The 18,539-nt window shown below is 35.7% G+C and overlaps 1 protein-coding gene across 1 annotated transcript; it reads right to left on the bottom strand.

The window, feature by feature from the left end:
- Window positions 1-9,771: 9,771 nt before the first annotated feature.
- Window positions 9,772-10,104, bottom strand: LOC107759276 (uncharacterized). The gene has a single exon (XM_016577160.2). The coding sequence runs from the start codon at window positions 10,102-10,104 to the stop codon at window positions 9,772-9,774; it is 333 nt and encodes a 110-aa protein (XP_016432646.1).
- Window positions 10,105-18,539: the final 8,435 nt, after the last annotated feature.

Genomic DNA, 18,539 nt, shown 5'->3' with positions numbered 1-18,539 from the left:
TTAAGTACGATGGTTCGCTGATATAAAGTTTGCCCACTTACAGTTATACATTATGAGTTGTGGCCATGTTGGCCCATAATAGTTATAAAAGGAATGAGTTCAGTTAACTCAACCTATGTATGTTCTAGTTTTCGTCGAACGATCATGAGTTACAGAGTGGTTTGCTCGGGCCAGTACGGCATCGGGTGCCAGCCACGCCTTACCAAGTTTGGAGTGTGACAAAGTGGTATCAGAGCAGGTCGTGTCCAAGGGAGTCTACAAAGCCATGCCTAGTAGAGTTTCACTTATGGGTGTGTTGTGCGCCATACTTATAATTGAGAGGCTATAGGGCATTTAGGAAATGTTACCCTTCTTTTGTTTTTAGATCGTACCATAGAGCTGAGTCGTAAGAAGTCAATATGAAGCTTCTGCTGGATTTTGTATGCACCAGAGGTGCATGTATAACAATTGAGCTTTAAGGCATGGATGTAATTTCTACCTATGTGGAAGGGAGGTTATGAAAGTGAAAGAAGATACGATGCTAGATTGAAAGGTAGGTAAGGTAAAGGTGAAGAAGTTACGAGATACTCAAGTGCAGAAGGCTGTAAATAGTTCAGACTTTAGATAAATAGTGGGTTTTAGTTTAGCTTACAGAGGAGACTCTGCAAAAATTTTGTATGTCTCTAAGAGTTAACATTCAAGGATGAATGTTTCTAAAAAGGGGAAGGATGTTACATCCCGTACTTTTGTACATTGGATTTATCGTAAGATAATTGACAGAAGTTCAAGGACAAGATTATTTATGAGGTTATAAGTATTTCTGCTATTTATAATAAGTGATAAGTAAATGTCGTGAAGGTCAGAGGGCAAACAAATCAAAGAAAATGAATTTCGTCGAAGTTTGATATTTTAGGATAAAATACGGTCAAAGCTATAATACCCCGTATTTATGAACTAGTGCTATACCACATGACCGTGATAGTAAGGTATATAAAGTATGTTAAAAGTATTTAGTATTTAAGTGAAATGAGATCCATAAATCAATGTGTAAGTAATTAAGTGGGAAAGTATAGTGGATGTACGTAAATTGTTCGAAATTGTTGGATGACTATTATTCCACATGGACCATATATATGAATGAGCAGAAAGTGACACTTATATACATGAGGTATAAATTTTGGTGATGAGTCATTATGTGTGCACCTAGAGGATTACACGTGTAGAATTTTAAGTAAGATACTTGCTCAAAACGTGAATGGAGATACATACCTCATTAACGTAATATTTCAAGGGATTAAGGCCATTCACGAGGTTATAGAGGATTTGTGACTATGTTATTGTAAGACCCCGTAAGTTTAATAACCTTGATACCGTTAGATACATTTTGATATGATATTTCTTTTGACTGAAATATTTTTGTAAAAAGTTTTGAAAATATGATTTTATATAGTTATTAATATTACTACTTCCAGATATGCATTAAATTATACACATAATATGAGAAAGTTTATAAATGAGATTTTTTTTATTGTAAAAATAGAAATTATTTTCTCACAAGGAAAGAAGGTTGTCGTTTTACCGTTTTGTGAATTAAGCGTATGAAAATTTGTACTCTTTATATGAGATTAGGAAATTAGAAGTTGATAAAATATATGTATTTTTACAAAGATGTTTTAATAAAATATTAGTGTATGTCTTAATTTTATATAATACCGTAATTTATTAATATTTTAATATTTTAATAGTACTACTTTAGGATGAGGATTTTTGGATAATTATAAGGTGACAAGGATGTCACCACGTGGCTACATAGCAAGGAGCAACAAGTGACTAATACAAATTACCATGTTGGTGGCATCTTTATAGCCAATTTCTTAGTGATAAAGTCATGGCTTTAATTGTGTGGGTCCATAGCCATAAATAGAGAAATTCTTCACTTAAGACCATATTTTTAATGATATTAAATTGAATAAAATGGGGCTTATCTCTGTGGAACTTTGACAAACAAAAACGAACAGAGAGGTTAGTAATGACAAGTATACATTCGTTTAGTTATTTCGAACTCGTGATGCCATCGTTAAGCCGGAAATAGTTCGAGATTGAGGCGTAGAGGATATTGTTCACAAATACAAGTAGGAAGTTAATATTAAAGGTATGTTAAAGACTAATCCTTCCTTCTTTTGGCATGATCTTGGTAAATAAACGTAAACGTAAAGTCATTCCATATATGGTTCTACTCTTAGTAGTTAAGGATGTCTACGTTATTCATTCTTGTAAAATGTAATCTAAAGAATTTCTACGTATATTCTTAAGTCTTTGTTGAGGCATACGAGAAAGATGTTAATGTTCATAATGTAATATTATATGCATCTTCATTTACCACCGAGATACAGCCGGTTGGGCAGTCATGCATCTTCATTTACCACTGAGCTACGGCCGATTGGGAAGTCATGCATCTTTATTTACCACCGAGCTACGGCCGGTTGGGAACTTATGCATCTTTATTTACCGCCAAGATTTCATCGATCGAGCAGTCATGCATTTACCACCAAGCTATAGCCAGTTGGGAAGTTACACATTTACTATCGAGCTACGGCCGGTTGGGTAGTCATGCATCTACATTTACCACTGAGTTACGGCCGGTCGGGCAGTCATGCATTAACCACCATTTTACGACCGGTCAGGTAATTACCGCTGATCAATTGGCAGTCATGTTACGATATGGATAACAGTCTCAAGAGAGTCATTAAATATATAAGTATAATTAGTATACATATCATGGCTTTCGGTGGCACTTTAGAGGTTCAGTTTGATTCTTATCTCTCTCATTGATGTTGATTTATTGTTATATTTCAGTTATGCCTTACATACTCGGTATATTATTCGTATTGATATCCTTTTGTTGTGGATGCTGCATCCATGTATGTAGGTGTATGTAATCAATTTGACGAGCCCTCATAGTAGATGATGTTAGCATTCAGCGAAGGATCGGTAAGACTCTACTTCAATCGGAGTGCAACCGAGTCTTTAAGTCATTGTATTAGAGTTTTGCTACAGACTTATGGGTAGGCAAGGGCTCTGTCCCGAGAATTTTTCAATGTCAAATACTCTTAGAGACTTTGTAGACATAGGTTCATTATGTACAGTATGTTAGAGGCCTTTATGGCCCGTGTGTATTCATACTTTAAGTACGATGGTTCGCTGATACAGAGTTTGCCCAATTATATTTATACATTACCCATTGTGGCTATGTTGGCCCATGATAGTTATAGAAAGAATGAGTTCATTCAACTCAACTTATGTATGTTCTAGTTTTCATCAAACGATCATGAGTTATAGAGTGGTTCGCTCGAGCCAGTGTGACACCGGATGCCAGCCACGCCTCCCCAGGTTTGGAATGTTACAAAGTGATATCAGAGCAGGTCGTGTCCTAGGGAATCTATAAAGCCATGCCTAGTAGAGTCTCACTTATTGGTGTGTTGCACCTTACACTTATAATTGAGAGGCTATAGGGCATTTATGAAATTTTACCCTTCTTTTGTTTCTAGATCGTTCAATAGAGCTGAGTCGTAAGAAGTTAGTATCAAGCTTCCGCCAGATTTTATATGCACCAGAGGTAGAGGTATCACAGTAAAGCTTTAAGGCGTGGATGTAATTTTCACCTATGTGGAAGGGAGGTTATGAAAGCGATAGAAGATACGATGCAAGATTGAAAGGCAAGTAAGGTAAAGGTGACGAAAATACGAGATACTCAAGTGTAGAAGGTTGTGAATAGTCCAGACTTCAGATAAAGGATTTTAGCTTAGCTTACAGAGGAGACTCTGCAAAATTTTCGTAAGTGTCTAAGAGTTAACATTCGAAGACGAATGTTTCTAAAGGGGGGAAGGATATTATATCCCGTAATTTTGTATGTTGGATTTGTCGTAAGATAATTGACATAAGTTCAACGCCAAGATTATATTTGATGTTATAAGCATTTATGTTATTTATAACAAGTGGTAAGTAAGTGTCGTGAAGGTTAGAGGAAAAACAAATCAAAGAAAATGAGTTTCGTCGTAGTTTGATATTTTGGAATGAAATAGCCAAAGCTATAATACTCTGTATTTATGGACTAGTGATATACCACATGACCATGATAGTAAGGTATATGAAGTATGTTAAAAGTATTTAGTACTCAAGTGAAATGAGATCCATAAATTAATTATGTATGTACTTAATTAAGTGGAAAATTGTAGTGGATGTACGTAAATTGTTCGAAATTATTGGATGACTATTATTCCAAATGGACCATATATATGAATGAGCAGAAAGTGATACTTATATACATGAGGTGTAAATTTTGGTGATGAGTCATTAAGTGTGCACCTAGAGGATTACACGTGCAGAATGAAAAAGGGGGTTTCTAATGCTAGTAGTGTAACATCTCATACTTTAATGTTAGGATGAGTTATGGTAATCCATATGAGCGTGAAGGAATCAAGGTCATTCATGAGGTTATAGAGGATTTATGGTAGTATTATTGTAAGACCCCGTAAGTTTAACAACCTTGATACCGTTAGATACATTTTGATATGATATTTCTTTTGACTGGAACATTTTTGTAAAAATTTTAAAAATATGATTTTATATAGTTATTAATATTACTACTTCCGGATATGCTTTAGATTATACACATAATATTTGAAAGTTTATAAATAAGATTTTCTTTATTGGAAAGATAGAAATTATTTTCTCACAAGGAAAGAAGGTTATATTTTTACCATTTTGAGAATTAAGCGTACGAAAATTTGTACTCTTTATATGAGATTAGAAAAATGAGAAGTTAATAAAATATATATATTTTTACATGAATATTTTAATAAAATATTGGTATATGTCTTAATTTTATATGGTACAATAATTTATTAATATTTTAATAGTAGTACTTTAGGATAAGGATTTGTGGACAATTACAAGGTGACAAGGATGTCACCATGTGGCTGCATAGCAAGGAGCGATAAGTGACTAGTACAAATTATTATGTTGGTGGCGTCTTTATAGCCAATTTCTTAATGATAAAGTCATGACTTTTATTGTGTGGGTGCATGGCCATAAATAGAGAAATTCTTCACTTAAACCCATATTTTTAATGATATGAAATTGAATAAAATGGGGCTGCTCTGTATGGAACTTTGACAAACAAAAGCGAACAAAGGGGTTAGTCATGACAAGTATACATTCGTTTAGCTGTTTCGAATTCGTGTACCATCGTTAAGTCGGAAGTAGTTCGAGATTGAGGGGTAGAGAAGATTGTTCACAAATACAAGTAGGAAGATGATATTAAAGATATGTTAAGGCTAATCCTTCCTTCTTTTGGTATGATCCAGGTAAAAAAAACGTAAACGTAAAGTCCTTCCATATATAGTTCTACTCTTAGTAGTTAAGGATGTCTACGTTATTCATTTTTGTGAAATATAATTCAAAGCATTTCTAAGTATATTCTTAAGTCTCTATTGAGGCATACGAGAAAGATGTTAATGTTCATAATGTAATATTATATGTATCTTAATTTACCACCGAGCTACGGCCGGTTGGGTACTCATGCATCTTCATTTACCACCGAGCTACGGCCGGTTGGGCAATCATGCTTCTTCATTTACCATTGAGGTACGATCGGTCGAGCAGTCATGCATTTATCACCGAGCTACGGCTGGTTGTGCAATTATGCATTTACCACCGAGTTACGGCCGGTTGGGCAGTCATGCATCTTCATTTACCACGGAGCTACGGCCGGTCAGGCAATTACTGTTGATAAGTTGGGCAGTCATGTTACGATATGGATAACAGTCCCAATAGAGTCATTAAATATATAAGTATAATTAATACATATCATGGCCTCCGGTGGCACTTTAGAGGTTCAGTTTGATTCTTATCTTTCTCGTTGATGTTGACTTATTGTTATGTTTTTGTTTTACCTTACCTACTCGGTATATTATTTGTACTGACGTTCTTTTGTCGTGGACACTGTATTCATGCATGCAGGTGTAGGTAATTAGTTTGACTAGCCCTTATAGTAGATGCGGTTAGCATTCAACGAAGGATTGGTAAGACTCCACTTCAATCGGAGTGTAGTCGAGTCTATGAGTCATCGTATTGAAGTTTTGCTACAGACTTATGGGTAGGCAGGGGCCCTGTTTCGAGCATGTTTAGATGTCAAATACTCTTAGAGGCTTTGTAGATACGGGTTCATTATGTACAATATGTCAGAGGCCTCTAGGGTCCGTGTTTATTTATATTTTAAGTACGATGGTTCGTTGATACAGAATTTGCCCACTTACAGGTATATATTATGAGTTGTGGTCATGTTGGCCCATGATAGTTACAGAAGGAATGAGTTGTCAACTCAACCTATGTATGTTCTTGTTTTCGTCGAACGATCATGAGTTACAGTGTGGTTCGCTCGGGCCAGTACGGTACCGGGTGCCGGTCACGCCAGGTTTGGGGTGTGATAGTAACCACATGAGATTACTACAATTTTGTATTCATTTAGTCTCTCTGTTTGTTTAAAACTCAGCGAAGGTAAAAGAGGCAAACTTGCTCAGCTATTTTCAAATAACATTCCCAAAATCGAATCTTTGTTACTAGTATGTATTCCCTTTGCATGCTGACATTGTTGCAGTTTTTCTTGGTTCCATATCATTGGACTTGCTCATATAGCATAGTGGGACTTTCCTTTTACCTTCTCTTCCTTCTTTGCTTTCAAACTTGTTTTTACATCAACTTGAACGGCTCAGTATCAAAAGAACAAGGAACAAGCCTTAGAAGTACCAAGAATTTGAAACATCTTAGGATATGGTTCACACGAAAGACTGTATTGAGAGCAAGAAGAAAGAATCATCTAAGGCTGAAGTCCGGAGTTCTTTGAGGCAAGATATAAAGTAGATGAGAAAATTATGAGGCTCTTTCTTATCTGCTCCATCTGCAATATTGATGCGTATAGACACGCTGAGAAAAGATTTCTTATGGAGTGACAACAAACAAAATAAATGGAACAATGTCACGAGAAACTGGAGTCGGGTCTTGGAAGTAAGAATTGAAGCGCCATAATGAAAGCCTATCGCTGAAATGTCACTGGAGATTCAACAAGGAAGAAAATGCTTTTTGGAGGAGATTACTGGTGGAAAAGTTTACTTTTGAAAATCCATGGTTCAGCAATGATTCTAATGCCCCACATGGTAGAGGAACATGGAAGCATATCCTCTCTCTTGGATGTAAATTTTCTGAAAATTTTTGTTTTCTCCTCGGTAACGGTAGAAAAATCTGGATTTTGGGAGGACGCATGGTTGGTTCATTCACCTCTCAGAGACCAGTTCCAGAATAATCTACAGCACTCCTCCCTTCACAATGCAGTGATTGCTGATTTTTCACTGCTCAAGGTTGGAATCTCTCTTAGAAGGAATTTGAATGATGGGGAAGTGCCTAGGACTTGTGATTTGTTATCTATGCTCAACAACATCTCCTTAAACCATCCATAAATGGACTCCAGAACACGACGAGGACATCCAAACGATCCTTTTTCAGTGAAATCATGCAACAAAATGCCGTCTTTTACTGACAACATCAGTCGACCTTGAAAGAAAATATGGTACAATAATGCTATAATTGGCATTAGTTGGACTATGCCTTGTTTCCACTCAATATTTTCTTATGTTCTGGAACCGGATCAGATTACCAAAAAGGTCCCTCAAAATTTGGAGTACTATATCCGAAGCCTTATGGTGGCTGTCTGGTTGGAAAGGATAACTTTTTAAGGTAAAAGATAAACTTTCTTAGCCTTAAGTTTAGAGCTATTTACTTGCTAACTTTTTGGTGCAACTAGTTTTTGTGCAGGATAGAGATGCCTTGTTAGATATAATGGTGGATTGCACAACTTTAACTATGTTTTGAACCACTAGCTTAGTGCTTTTTCTCTTTAATAAAATAAATTATTACTACCAAAAAAAAAAAAAGATGAGGCTTTAGCTATTTCACCATCTTCGGCTCCTTGCTCGCTGGGGAACACTATGACCAATGAAGGTCTTGAAGATATTCTTGAATGCTTCTATGCTTCAATCTTAGCATTTACTTAAGAGTTTTAGGAATTACTTCGATGTTTGACCAAATTTTTAAAAACTGCATATTTTAAGAAGCACTTTTATCCTAATAGTTTTTCATAAAAGTACTTTGAAGAGAAGCACTTTGTGTTTGGAAAATTCATTTAGAAGGTGCTTTTCTTTTTGGTATTTGATAAAAATATGCTAATCCTTTCGAGAAGTGTTTTGAAGTGTCAAATTACGAAAAGGATATTATTAAGATTTATTTTACAATTAGTATTATTTAAATGGAGAAATAATTTTAAATATTCTTATTAAAATGAATTTAATTATGTGTTTTGTTTATTTAGATATAAAAATATATGTCAAGTTTTTAAATTAATTTAAGTACAGTTAAAACAAAAAAAAAAAAGGAAGGGGGAAAGGCTTTATTTATATTTGAGAGATATATGGGTTGAATTAATGAAATATAGTTTGCTAAAACATAAATATATTGGTAAGGATATTTATGTCTTGAAAAACTTAATCTTTTGCTTTTGGTTCTGCTTGTTGGATTTGTAGCTTCTTCCCAACAATAGAAAATTATTTTTGTTGCTGCTCAAAAATTAAAAATCGCAGATAAATAAGGATTCTTTCCCTCCGAAAATCAACGTATAGATCTCCTTCCATATTTTTAAGCATGATCAACAACAATAAATGCAAGACGGAAAGGAAATTTCATGGATGAGGTAGCAAATAAGGTGATGAAAAATAAAGAAAAAAATATGTAACATCTAAAAAATTTAAGCAAAAAGGGATATTTTTTAATGGGTATGGTTGAAAATCATTAAAAATATATAGATGAGTCAATATATAAAATTTGAGAAAGATTGGAGTGTTTTGGACTAGTTTTGAGTCAATTCGTAGTTGAAATTGCGTTTAAACAATTTCTATACGATATATGAAGCTAACATGATCTCAAGGTATACATGGATATACAGGAGATACACAAGAGATACATATTTAATATACAAGTGATACACGGGAGATTTACACGGAGATACACATATCATCTTCTTACATGTTATCTTGTGTACTTCAAATTTGACTCATATTTCAATTCAAACAACCTAAAATCTCCATCAAATCGTCCAGTTTTGGTGATGACCTGTGACGCAATAAGATGAATATACTAAGTTTTGCTCGTCTTTGTGTTATCCTGCTCAAAATCTCTTCACTTTTATTTGTAAGCAGTGAAGTGTGATCAAGGAAGCTGGAAACCCTTTCCTCTCTCCCCCTTTCTCACGCCCTCAATATACCCTTTTCTCCTCTTTTTATTTACCTACTTTTTGTAAGATCAGTTGTATGTTGAAAGCAATATTTTATTTAGCTGTTTACTTGTAGGTATAGGTTTTTATTTCTTGTTCTTTTTTCTTTTTGTCCTAACATCTGTCGTTTCAGAGGCTTGTGAGGAAAGTGGCCTGAGATAGCATTGTACAGTTGATTTGTTCATTTATTGAGGAAAGGAACTCTCATTTGATAAATTTTGAATTAAAGTATGTTATATCGCTGCAGAAGAGACTGTAGCAAGTTAAGAAAATATGTTATTTTTGTTTCTGATATTCAATGTATAAATGAATTGGGACACTGCATATTAGTTAGCTTTCTTGTAGCAGCTGCCATGGCTGATGATGGCAATCCAATGGCTGATAATGGAATTTCAATGGCTGATAGTGGCAATTCAATTCCTTCTCTCTGCCATTGCATTAAACAATTTCTTTCCAATCTCAAACGACACAAAAGCATCAATAGCACCATATTCAAATTGTTCATAGCTCAAATTCTCAAAGTAACATCCTCTGGCTTTCCCAAGTAGTGCTTTTGCCATTCTCTTCAAACCCATCTTTCCATACACATATTCTCCATAATACAACAATTCAAGTCGATTCAAATCCACAGTATTCGCCACAAAAAGCCCGTGATCACACATCAACTTCTCAGCATCTCCCTCAACCCAGACACCAACGAATGTGAAATTTGGGTTACTCAGAAATTGTGCGAGGTAACCGGGCATGGAATCTTTGTGTAGGAGTTGAAAAAGAAGGCAACGTCGGCCTACACAAAGTTGGAGAAGAGCAACTGGTTGTTTGTCTTATGGATTGAAATACGGGAGCCACTCGATATCGAGACCAATAAGAAGCTTGTGTAGTATCAACGGTATGCAAAATCCAGTCAGCGTTCTTGGTTACAGTAACCTCTATTTGTTCACTGTAGAAAGAAACTCCGTACATTTCAGCCATTGATAAACAACACTAAAACAGACAACTTTTGTTAATATGGAGTATAAATTGTGGAATGGAGTGAATAAGGGGTTTATATATATAGAAGAGAGTGAGTTTTCCTAATTAACGCGGGACTGGAAATCGGAAAGGGAAAGGGAAGTAACGTTTTGGAAGTTGCCAAATTTTTTCTTCCTATTCCTTGGTGAATTTGGTTTGCAACAAGAATTTAAAAAGCGTCAATTAAATGGGATTTTTTTGCTATAATATAATTGTAGTAGTCTATTAGTAGATAGAGCATATAAGAATTTTACTTGCCTGCTTAAAATGGGATTCGGAATTGTTTTCCTATTTTGTGTTGAATTTAGCTTTGGCGGCAAGAATGTAAAACGCGGAATTAAAATAATGTTCCGAGATTGAGATTCACACTCTTTGACATATACCCAATTTATTCCAACAACACCCATTCAAAATAAATTCTCATTTTAAAAACCCAAATTTTTTAATTCAAGCTTTAACTAAGCTTCAATGGTTGCCCGTGACATTTTCAGTTTAATCCTTCAACGCAATCTAACAAACTAACGTTTAATAGTGATTTCTAAACCGAATTAAGGTGTTCGATTCTCTAAATTGTAACTTAAAGGAATTAGAATATTAGAATATTGCTCAAGTCTAGTGTCTCAAAAAGTTTGATCTGTCTTTGTGTTTTAGCAAAATTATTTGTGTTACAAAATGACATTTGAGCTATTTCCGGTAGATATTTTGTTTTGGGCTAGTTTTGGTTGAAATTATTTAAGGACTGACAGTTCGGATAGTTTTTTCAATTTGGTTGGAATATTGGGCCAGCTGACAGAGAGTAATTTTTTCTTTAAATACTAAGCATGTCGCATTTGAAATTTTAAATAAAACTAATTTATTTCATTTAAACTCGTGCATTTTTTGGACTTTATTTTTGTCCGAAAAAGAACTAAAACTGCCCGTGTACTATACGAAATAGAATAATTATATCCTCCATTTAAAGTTGATAGCATAATTGCTCATGTCATGACTAATTGAGATCATTCCTACACTTGTCACTTGTCCATTAACAGATATATTTTTCGGATATTTTAAATCCTAAAATTTATTTTTTATTTTTTTCAAATTCACGTAGTATTAAGAAAATACCCCCTCCTTTTTCTCATCCCCTCCCCCCCTTCCTCATCCCCCCTCCTTTTCTTTAAATCATACCCCATATTAACCCTTAAAAAGAGTTGTTATGTTAGCTCAACCCTCCCATTCAGAAATTACTCGACCCTTTTGTAACGATCAGTCGTTTTGAGGATTGACATTCCGTTCAGTGATTTGAGGTCTTTAGTAACTTCATATGAAGTATTACGATTTGCATCCTAGGTTGGTTTTGGATTTCATATTCCACACTTTTATTTTTTTACTTTTGTCATGCCCCGACCTCGGGGAGCGTGACCGGCGCTCAACCGAGATACCCCGGTTAAGCAAGCATGTTAGATGCCTTCTACCCAACCTTGCCAATTAACAATATAAGAACCAGTACATGTGATAGACATGAGAAGAGTCAAGTGTTCCACAATCTTTTCCATTACTAAAGGATATTCATTTTTGATTTCCAAAATATGACAAGTTTATAGATATAATGAAAAACATGTTTACCCAAATGCCAACACTTACTAGTTTAATTCCCAACTTCATACACCACCCACAACCTGTCTACAGAGCCTCTAAGTAGAACAGAAGAGCAGTATGAATGTGCCGACGACAAGGCCCCGGTTATACCTCAAAATATAAAGTACAACGTCAAATGACATGAAGCCTGGAACAGAGTGGGGCTCACCAAAATCTGCTGAATAGAGAGTAACTGCTCACGAGGATCAAAACCGTCCGCTGATGAACCACCTGCATCCATTGAAGATGTAGCGCCCCCGAAAAAAGGGACGTTAGTACATATGAAATAGTACCAGTATGTAAAGCTAAATGTCCTCTTTCAAAATAGAATGCCAATATAAGACAGGGAAAACCATAGAAACAGCAAGTCACAATCAACAATATCCAAATGCCTAGTTAAAACATAATAATTTTCACAATACGAAAATAATATATATTTTTGGTTAGGAGATCATTTGCACCGATATACCACCGTATTTTTAGCACGGAGTCCGATCACGCCCGATCGGCTAGGCCATCTCCTCACGAACAATGTGGTTTGATATGTGATGCGAAAAAAAGTGTTACTAAGAGTAGTACCACCATGTGCGCAACATGGTGTCCGATCTCCATCCGACCGGCTAGGCCGCCTTCCCACATATGTCGTGTGGGTTGACTTTCCAATTCACAGCTAATATCAATCTCATCCCAATTAAGGGGAATAATCACAATCACCTCAATATTTCAATCTCATCCCAAATAAGGGAAATAATCACAATCCACTCCTACACTGGCACGTGTAGTTTCGGGTGTGGGCCTTATGACCCACCCTTCCTCGGTATGCTAATGATACTCTCAAAAATATTTATGTTTTGCACACAAGGGAAACAAAAATACAAATATATTTTATATTCACCTTTTAACCTTTCACATTGTATATATAGCTTCGTTAGTACTTTCAACCATTCACAACATCATTATTTCCTTAGCTTTATTAGCCATACATGTGATTTTTCATTTATGGCACAATGGTCGTATCTCATATTCCACACTTTTATTCTTTACTTTCATGGACCACCATCATAAATATCAACAAATAAAATATTTCGAAAATCACAACTTTAGGTTTATTAGTAACGAAGATTTTAAACACAATAGATTTCTTTCTAGGAAATGGAGTAAAATGATTGGCAACCGAAGCACAAGTTAAAATCATAAACATGTAACACATCATTTATTCTTGAAATACTTTTCCCCAACAAGGGCAATACACAATTTCAACTCATTAAAATATAAGAGCTCAAAACATATTGGACATACTTACAAAGCATAGCATTAGTTAAAACAGCCACATTTGGGCATAACTTGGGTACATAAGCTTTTAGGCAAATCTATTTTCGAAGTCAATTTGGAATAGTTGAATCAAGGCCTATTTCATAACTTTTCTCACATCATTTCATTTCCTCGGCACCATTGGCCACAAGTATGACTTTCATTCTTGGAACGTTGGCCACACTTTATATCTTCAAGTCACTTCTTTCACTTTCAAGCATCCTTATAGATTATCAACAACAAGGCATTTCTACTCGAGACTTTAAATGCACATTTGAGCAACTAACCAAATTAAGGGTCTTAGGCACATGTGATTTCTTACACAATTTGACATGCTAGTTTTCATTAGAATCACGTTTTCAAATTATAATATATTAATACACAACCCACGCTTAATCACCTTCTCAAATAGTAACTCAACATAACAAGAAAGTTTGGAATATAAATTGAACATATATATCTTTTGACACAAGACATATTCAGAGTAATTAATTTATAATGAGCAACACGGGACTTACAAGGCCATTGTGGGGTTCAATTCTAAAAGAGGAGTTTAGCCAACATACCTTGTTTGAGCTTCCCTTACGTTACTACAAACGTCCCAACCTTTCTAGCAATAACAATATATAGGAAGATAGCGAAAATTGGATAATAATTAGAAGGATTCTCATGGTGTAACTCTCTTAGGAATTTTGTCAAACACCTAGTATGCAAAATGGACTACAAAGATCTACAATGGTAATCCCTTCCTCGATCAACCAATTTCAACAAGAAACTACCCAAACTAGTTCATTAACCCCACATACTACAACCTATTTTCACATGTATGGCCTATTTTCAACCCCCACAATATACTGAACTCATAACCTCTTGCATGAAAGTTTAGGAGTAGAACTTACCCGGATAGATGATAATCTAGTGATTGGCTTCCTTGATTCTTGAATATTGGTGCAAGAATATGTGATTAGAATGCTAGGTTTCCTTCTTCATTTTCTAAAATGCTCTCACCTCTCTCTAAAATCATCAGATATTTGCTTCAAAATGAGCCCCTAAGGTTATTTATCAAAATGGGGTCAGGTTATAAAAATAGGAAAATGGACCCTCCGAACTCAAGTTTGCGGTTGCATAATGGACCGCATAACAGATATGTGGTCCGCTAAATGGATCGCGAAAATGATGCCCAAAAACTGGAATGGTATGGACCGGTCTGCGACAGGTCTAAGGTCGGAGAGTGGACCGCAGAATCGCCCAATGAAATTCTTCATGCCAAAATCTACGATGGATGTGCGGACTGCGAAATGGATATGCGACCACAGAATGGGCCGCAAAACGACCTTCAAAATTCAACCATTTTTCTGCTCAACTCTGCGACAGGTTTGCAGCTCGCATAATGGATCTGCGGTCGCGAATCTAACTGCATAACTGGACCTTCATCAAAAACTTTCCACCAACACCTCGATGCACTATTCAACCCAAAACATAAGTCTACCTCGGCACCACGAAACCTTAAATTCCTTGGCGAAAATTTATGGGGTCTTACGGATTTTCAATGTGGAAGCTTAAGTTGGAAGAGTTGGCCAAGTTTGACTTTTGTGTATTTGACTTCGGATGGGACTTTTGATCATTCCGTAAGGTTCAGATGATTATTTTGTACTTGGACATAATGCCCGAATTTTTGGATGTTCCTAGAAGGTTTTGGCTCTATTTGGCGAAAGTTGGCGATTTGAAGGTTTGGAAAGTTCATAAGTTTGACCGCGAGTTGACTTTGATGATATTAGATTCAGATTGTTGTTCCGAAAGTTGGATATGTTCTGTAATGTCATTTGAAACTTGTGTGCAAAAATTGAGGTGATTCCGAGTTGTTCAGATGTGTTTGGCGTAAGTTTGGATTTTAAAATTTTGAAATAGTTCATTAAACTTGATTTGAGGTACAATTCGCGATTTTGATGTTGTTATTAGTAATTTTAGGCCTCGAGTAGGTCCGTGTTATATTTTGGGACTTGTTAGTGTGCTCGGGTGGGGTCCTAAGGGGCTCGAGTGGGTTTCGGACCACTTGGGAGATGGTTGAGTTTGGCTGATTGTTGGCAGGTCTGGTGCAATCGCACCTGCGAAGGGAGGTGCGCAGATGTGGTGGTACATATGTGGTTAATGTTGTGCAGAGGAGAAGAAGCGTCTTGGGAGCAGAGTCCGCAGATGCAGATATAGACTGCAGAAGTGGAAGCGCAAAAGCACTAGGGGGTCCGCAAATGCGATGTTGGCGAAGGCTGGGTATGAATGCAGATGTGATGGTCTTTCCGCATCTGCGAGTATGCAGATGCGACTGTGTATCTGCAGGTACGGTTGGTCAGAGTTCAGTGGAACTCGCAGGTGCGAGTTATTTATCGTAGACGCGACACCACAAATGCGGCTTCTTTGACCGCAGATGCGGAGATGCCTAGGCAGATTGTATATATCGAGGGTTTTGTTCATTTTATCACATTTTGAGTTATGGAGATCGAATTTGGGAGATCTTGGAGAGGATTTTCACGATTTGGATTGGGGTAAGTATTTTTTACTCGGATTTGATTATTTTAAATGATTTCCTCTTTGATTCTGGCATTTTGTTGATGAATCTAAAAGAGAAATTGGGGATTTTTATATAAACTTTTCTAAAGTGAATATTTGAGATTTGAACATCGATTCGGATTCGGAATAGGATGAAATTAGTATGGTTGGACTCGTATTCGGATGGATTGAAATTGTGAGTTTTTTCGAATTTCGAGGTGCAGACCCGGGGTGACTTTGAGTATTTAAAGATTTGACATATCGTTTGGTTTTGATTCCCGTGGAATTATTTGATATTTTAAGTTGCTTTTGGCTAGTTCTAAGCCGTTCGAAGGTCGGATCGTGTGGGATGGTGCTTCTAGAATATTGTTTTGGCTTGCTTCAGGTAAGTATCTTACCTAAACTTGGTTTAGGTACTAGTTACCTCAGTTATTTGTGATAACTACGTGCTATAGGTGGCGCATATGCGTGGGGCTAAGCTCATGTGCATGCACCGAGGTATTTTCCATGCTCGAGGTCGTGCTTATGATATTATATACCTTGAATTAATTGTTAAGCTTCATACTGTTGTCACGACCCCAAATTCCCTCCGTAGGATGTCGTGATGGCACCTAGTCTCTAAGACTAGGTAAGCCTATCAATGCGGAATAATAATAAATATCTGAAATAAATAAACTACAATTCAAACAATTTCAACTCCCAAAACCCGGTAGAAATAAGTCACAAGCTTCTAAGAATTTATTCTCTATGTCTCTATACATCAGAGTCTAAAGCAAATAAGGAAGACAACATAGTAAGATAGAAGGGGACTCTGGAGTCTGCGGACGCTGGCAGATATACCTCGAAGTCTCCTCGTACAGCTAGTTTACTGATGCGTGGTATGATAAGATGTACCTAGATCTGCACAAAAGATGTGTAGAAGCGTAGTATGAGTACACCACAGCGGTACCTAGTAAGTGCCAAGCCTAGCCTCGGTAGAGTAGTGACGAGGTCAGGTCAGGCCCTACTGGAGAATAAATAATTGCATGGTAAAATATTTAAACAATATTATAAGATAAAATGACAATGGAAATGAATCAAGTAATATGTCACATTTAATTATATCAAATAATGGCAAATAAATACCTTGTGGAAACAAAACAGAATTCTTTTCAACTTTAAGAAAATCACAACAATAATCAAAGGCAATTACGGCCATAAATCAATATCAACAAGGGCACTCCCTAGGTACCGCCTCGTAGTCCCAAATCATAAACAAATTCACAATATCTCATTTCCTTATCTCACCGCGGAAGCCTTCACAATTTATTTTAAAGAAAACATTTTTTCTGAAATAGAATCACGCATTTTAGTCATCCTTATCACACCGCATGACTTCTAGTAGTTTTTCCTACTAGCCACTCGTATCAAGTCACCCTTATCTCACCGCATGCTTTTCAATACCCAGATCTTATACCACCGCATGAGACTCAATATCACAATATATCACAATTTGTACCTCAGGTGCTCAAATAATTTAACTTGCCAAAATAATTCAACAACAATACTTTTTCACAATAAAGAGCTCATGGCTCATGTCAAAATAATTCAACAATAATATTTTTTCACAATAAAGATCTCACGGCTCATGTCAAAATAATTCAACAATAATATTTTTCTACAATAAAGAGCTCACGGCTCATGTTAAAATAATTCAACAATAATATCTTTCCACAATAAAGAGCTCACGGCTCATGTCAAAATAATTCAACAATAATATGTTTCCACAATAAAGAGCTCACTGTTCCATCACAATGAGTACGAAAATATTACAAAAATATTCAGGAGTAAATAATTCAGGAAAATAATATTTCAAAATTTTTAATACGTTGCTTCAATATCAAGTTTAAAAATGTCAAATACTTCATATTAATAATATTTGATTTAAAGAAAATCAACCTTCAAATAATGCACAGAATAAAAGAAACCAAGTTCCAACTAAACAGATAAAACAATTAGCAAGAAAAGGTCAAGCAAATTTAAAATATAAACATTAAATCAATAATGAAGAATATAACAAAATGAAATAATTTAATTAATGCGCAACAATGATCTACACAATTTAAAACATAAACTTTCATATTTAGCTCGTGTACACACTCGTCACCTCGTGTACACGACTTTTCACACATTACAATTATCAATCCTAGGAGAATTTCTCCCACACAAGGTTAGACAAGTTATTTACCTTGACTTGCTCTAATTTAACCAAGTATTATGCTTTTTCCTCGATTTTCTGACTTCGATCGACTCGTATCTAGTCATAATTAATTCGATACAGTCAACAAAAATTATAGTAATCAATTTCATAAGAAAATATTACATTGTTTAATAAAATCCGAAATTAGCTCAAAATTTGCCCATGGGGGCCACATCTCGGAATCTGGCGAAACTTACAAAATCCGACAACCCATTCAATTACGAGTCCACCCATACAATTTTACCAAATTTCGATAACAACTCGACCTCCAAATCTTAAATTTTTGTTTTTGGATGATTTTGCAAAAATCTTGATTTTTCTTCCATAAATTCACGGATTCATGATGTAAATGAGTATGGAATCATGAAAGATAATCAATATAGGATAAGGAACACTTACCCCAATATTTTCCCGTGAAAATTGCCCAAGAAGCGTGCTCCAAAAATCCAAAAAGAA

Source organism: Nicotiana tabacum, chromosome 15, assembly GCF_000715075.1.
Source record: "Nicotiana tabacum cultivar K326 chromosome 15, ASM71507v2, whole genome shotgun sequence".
NCBI lineage: Eukaryota > Viridiplantae > Streptophyta > Magnoliopsida > Solanales > Solanaceae > Nicotiana > Nicotiana tabacum.
The sequence above is the reverse complement of the archived record's forward strand: the minus strand, read 5'-3'. Positions and strand labels throughout refer to the sequence as shown.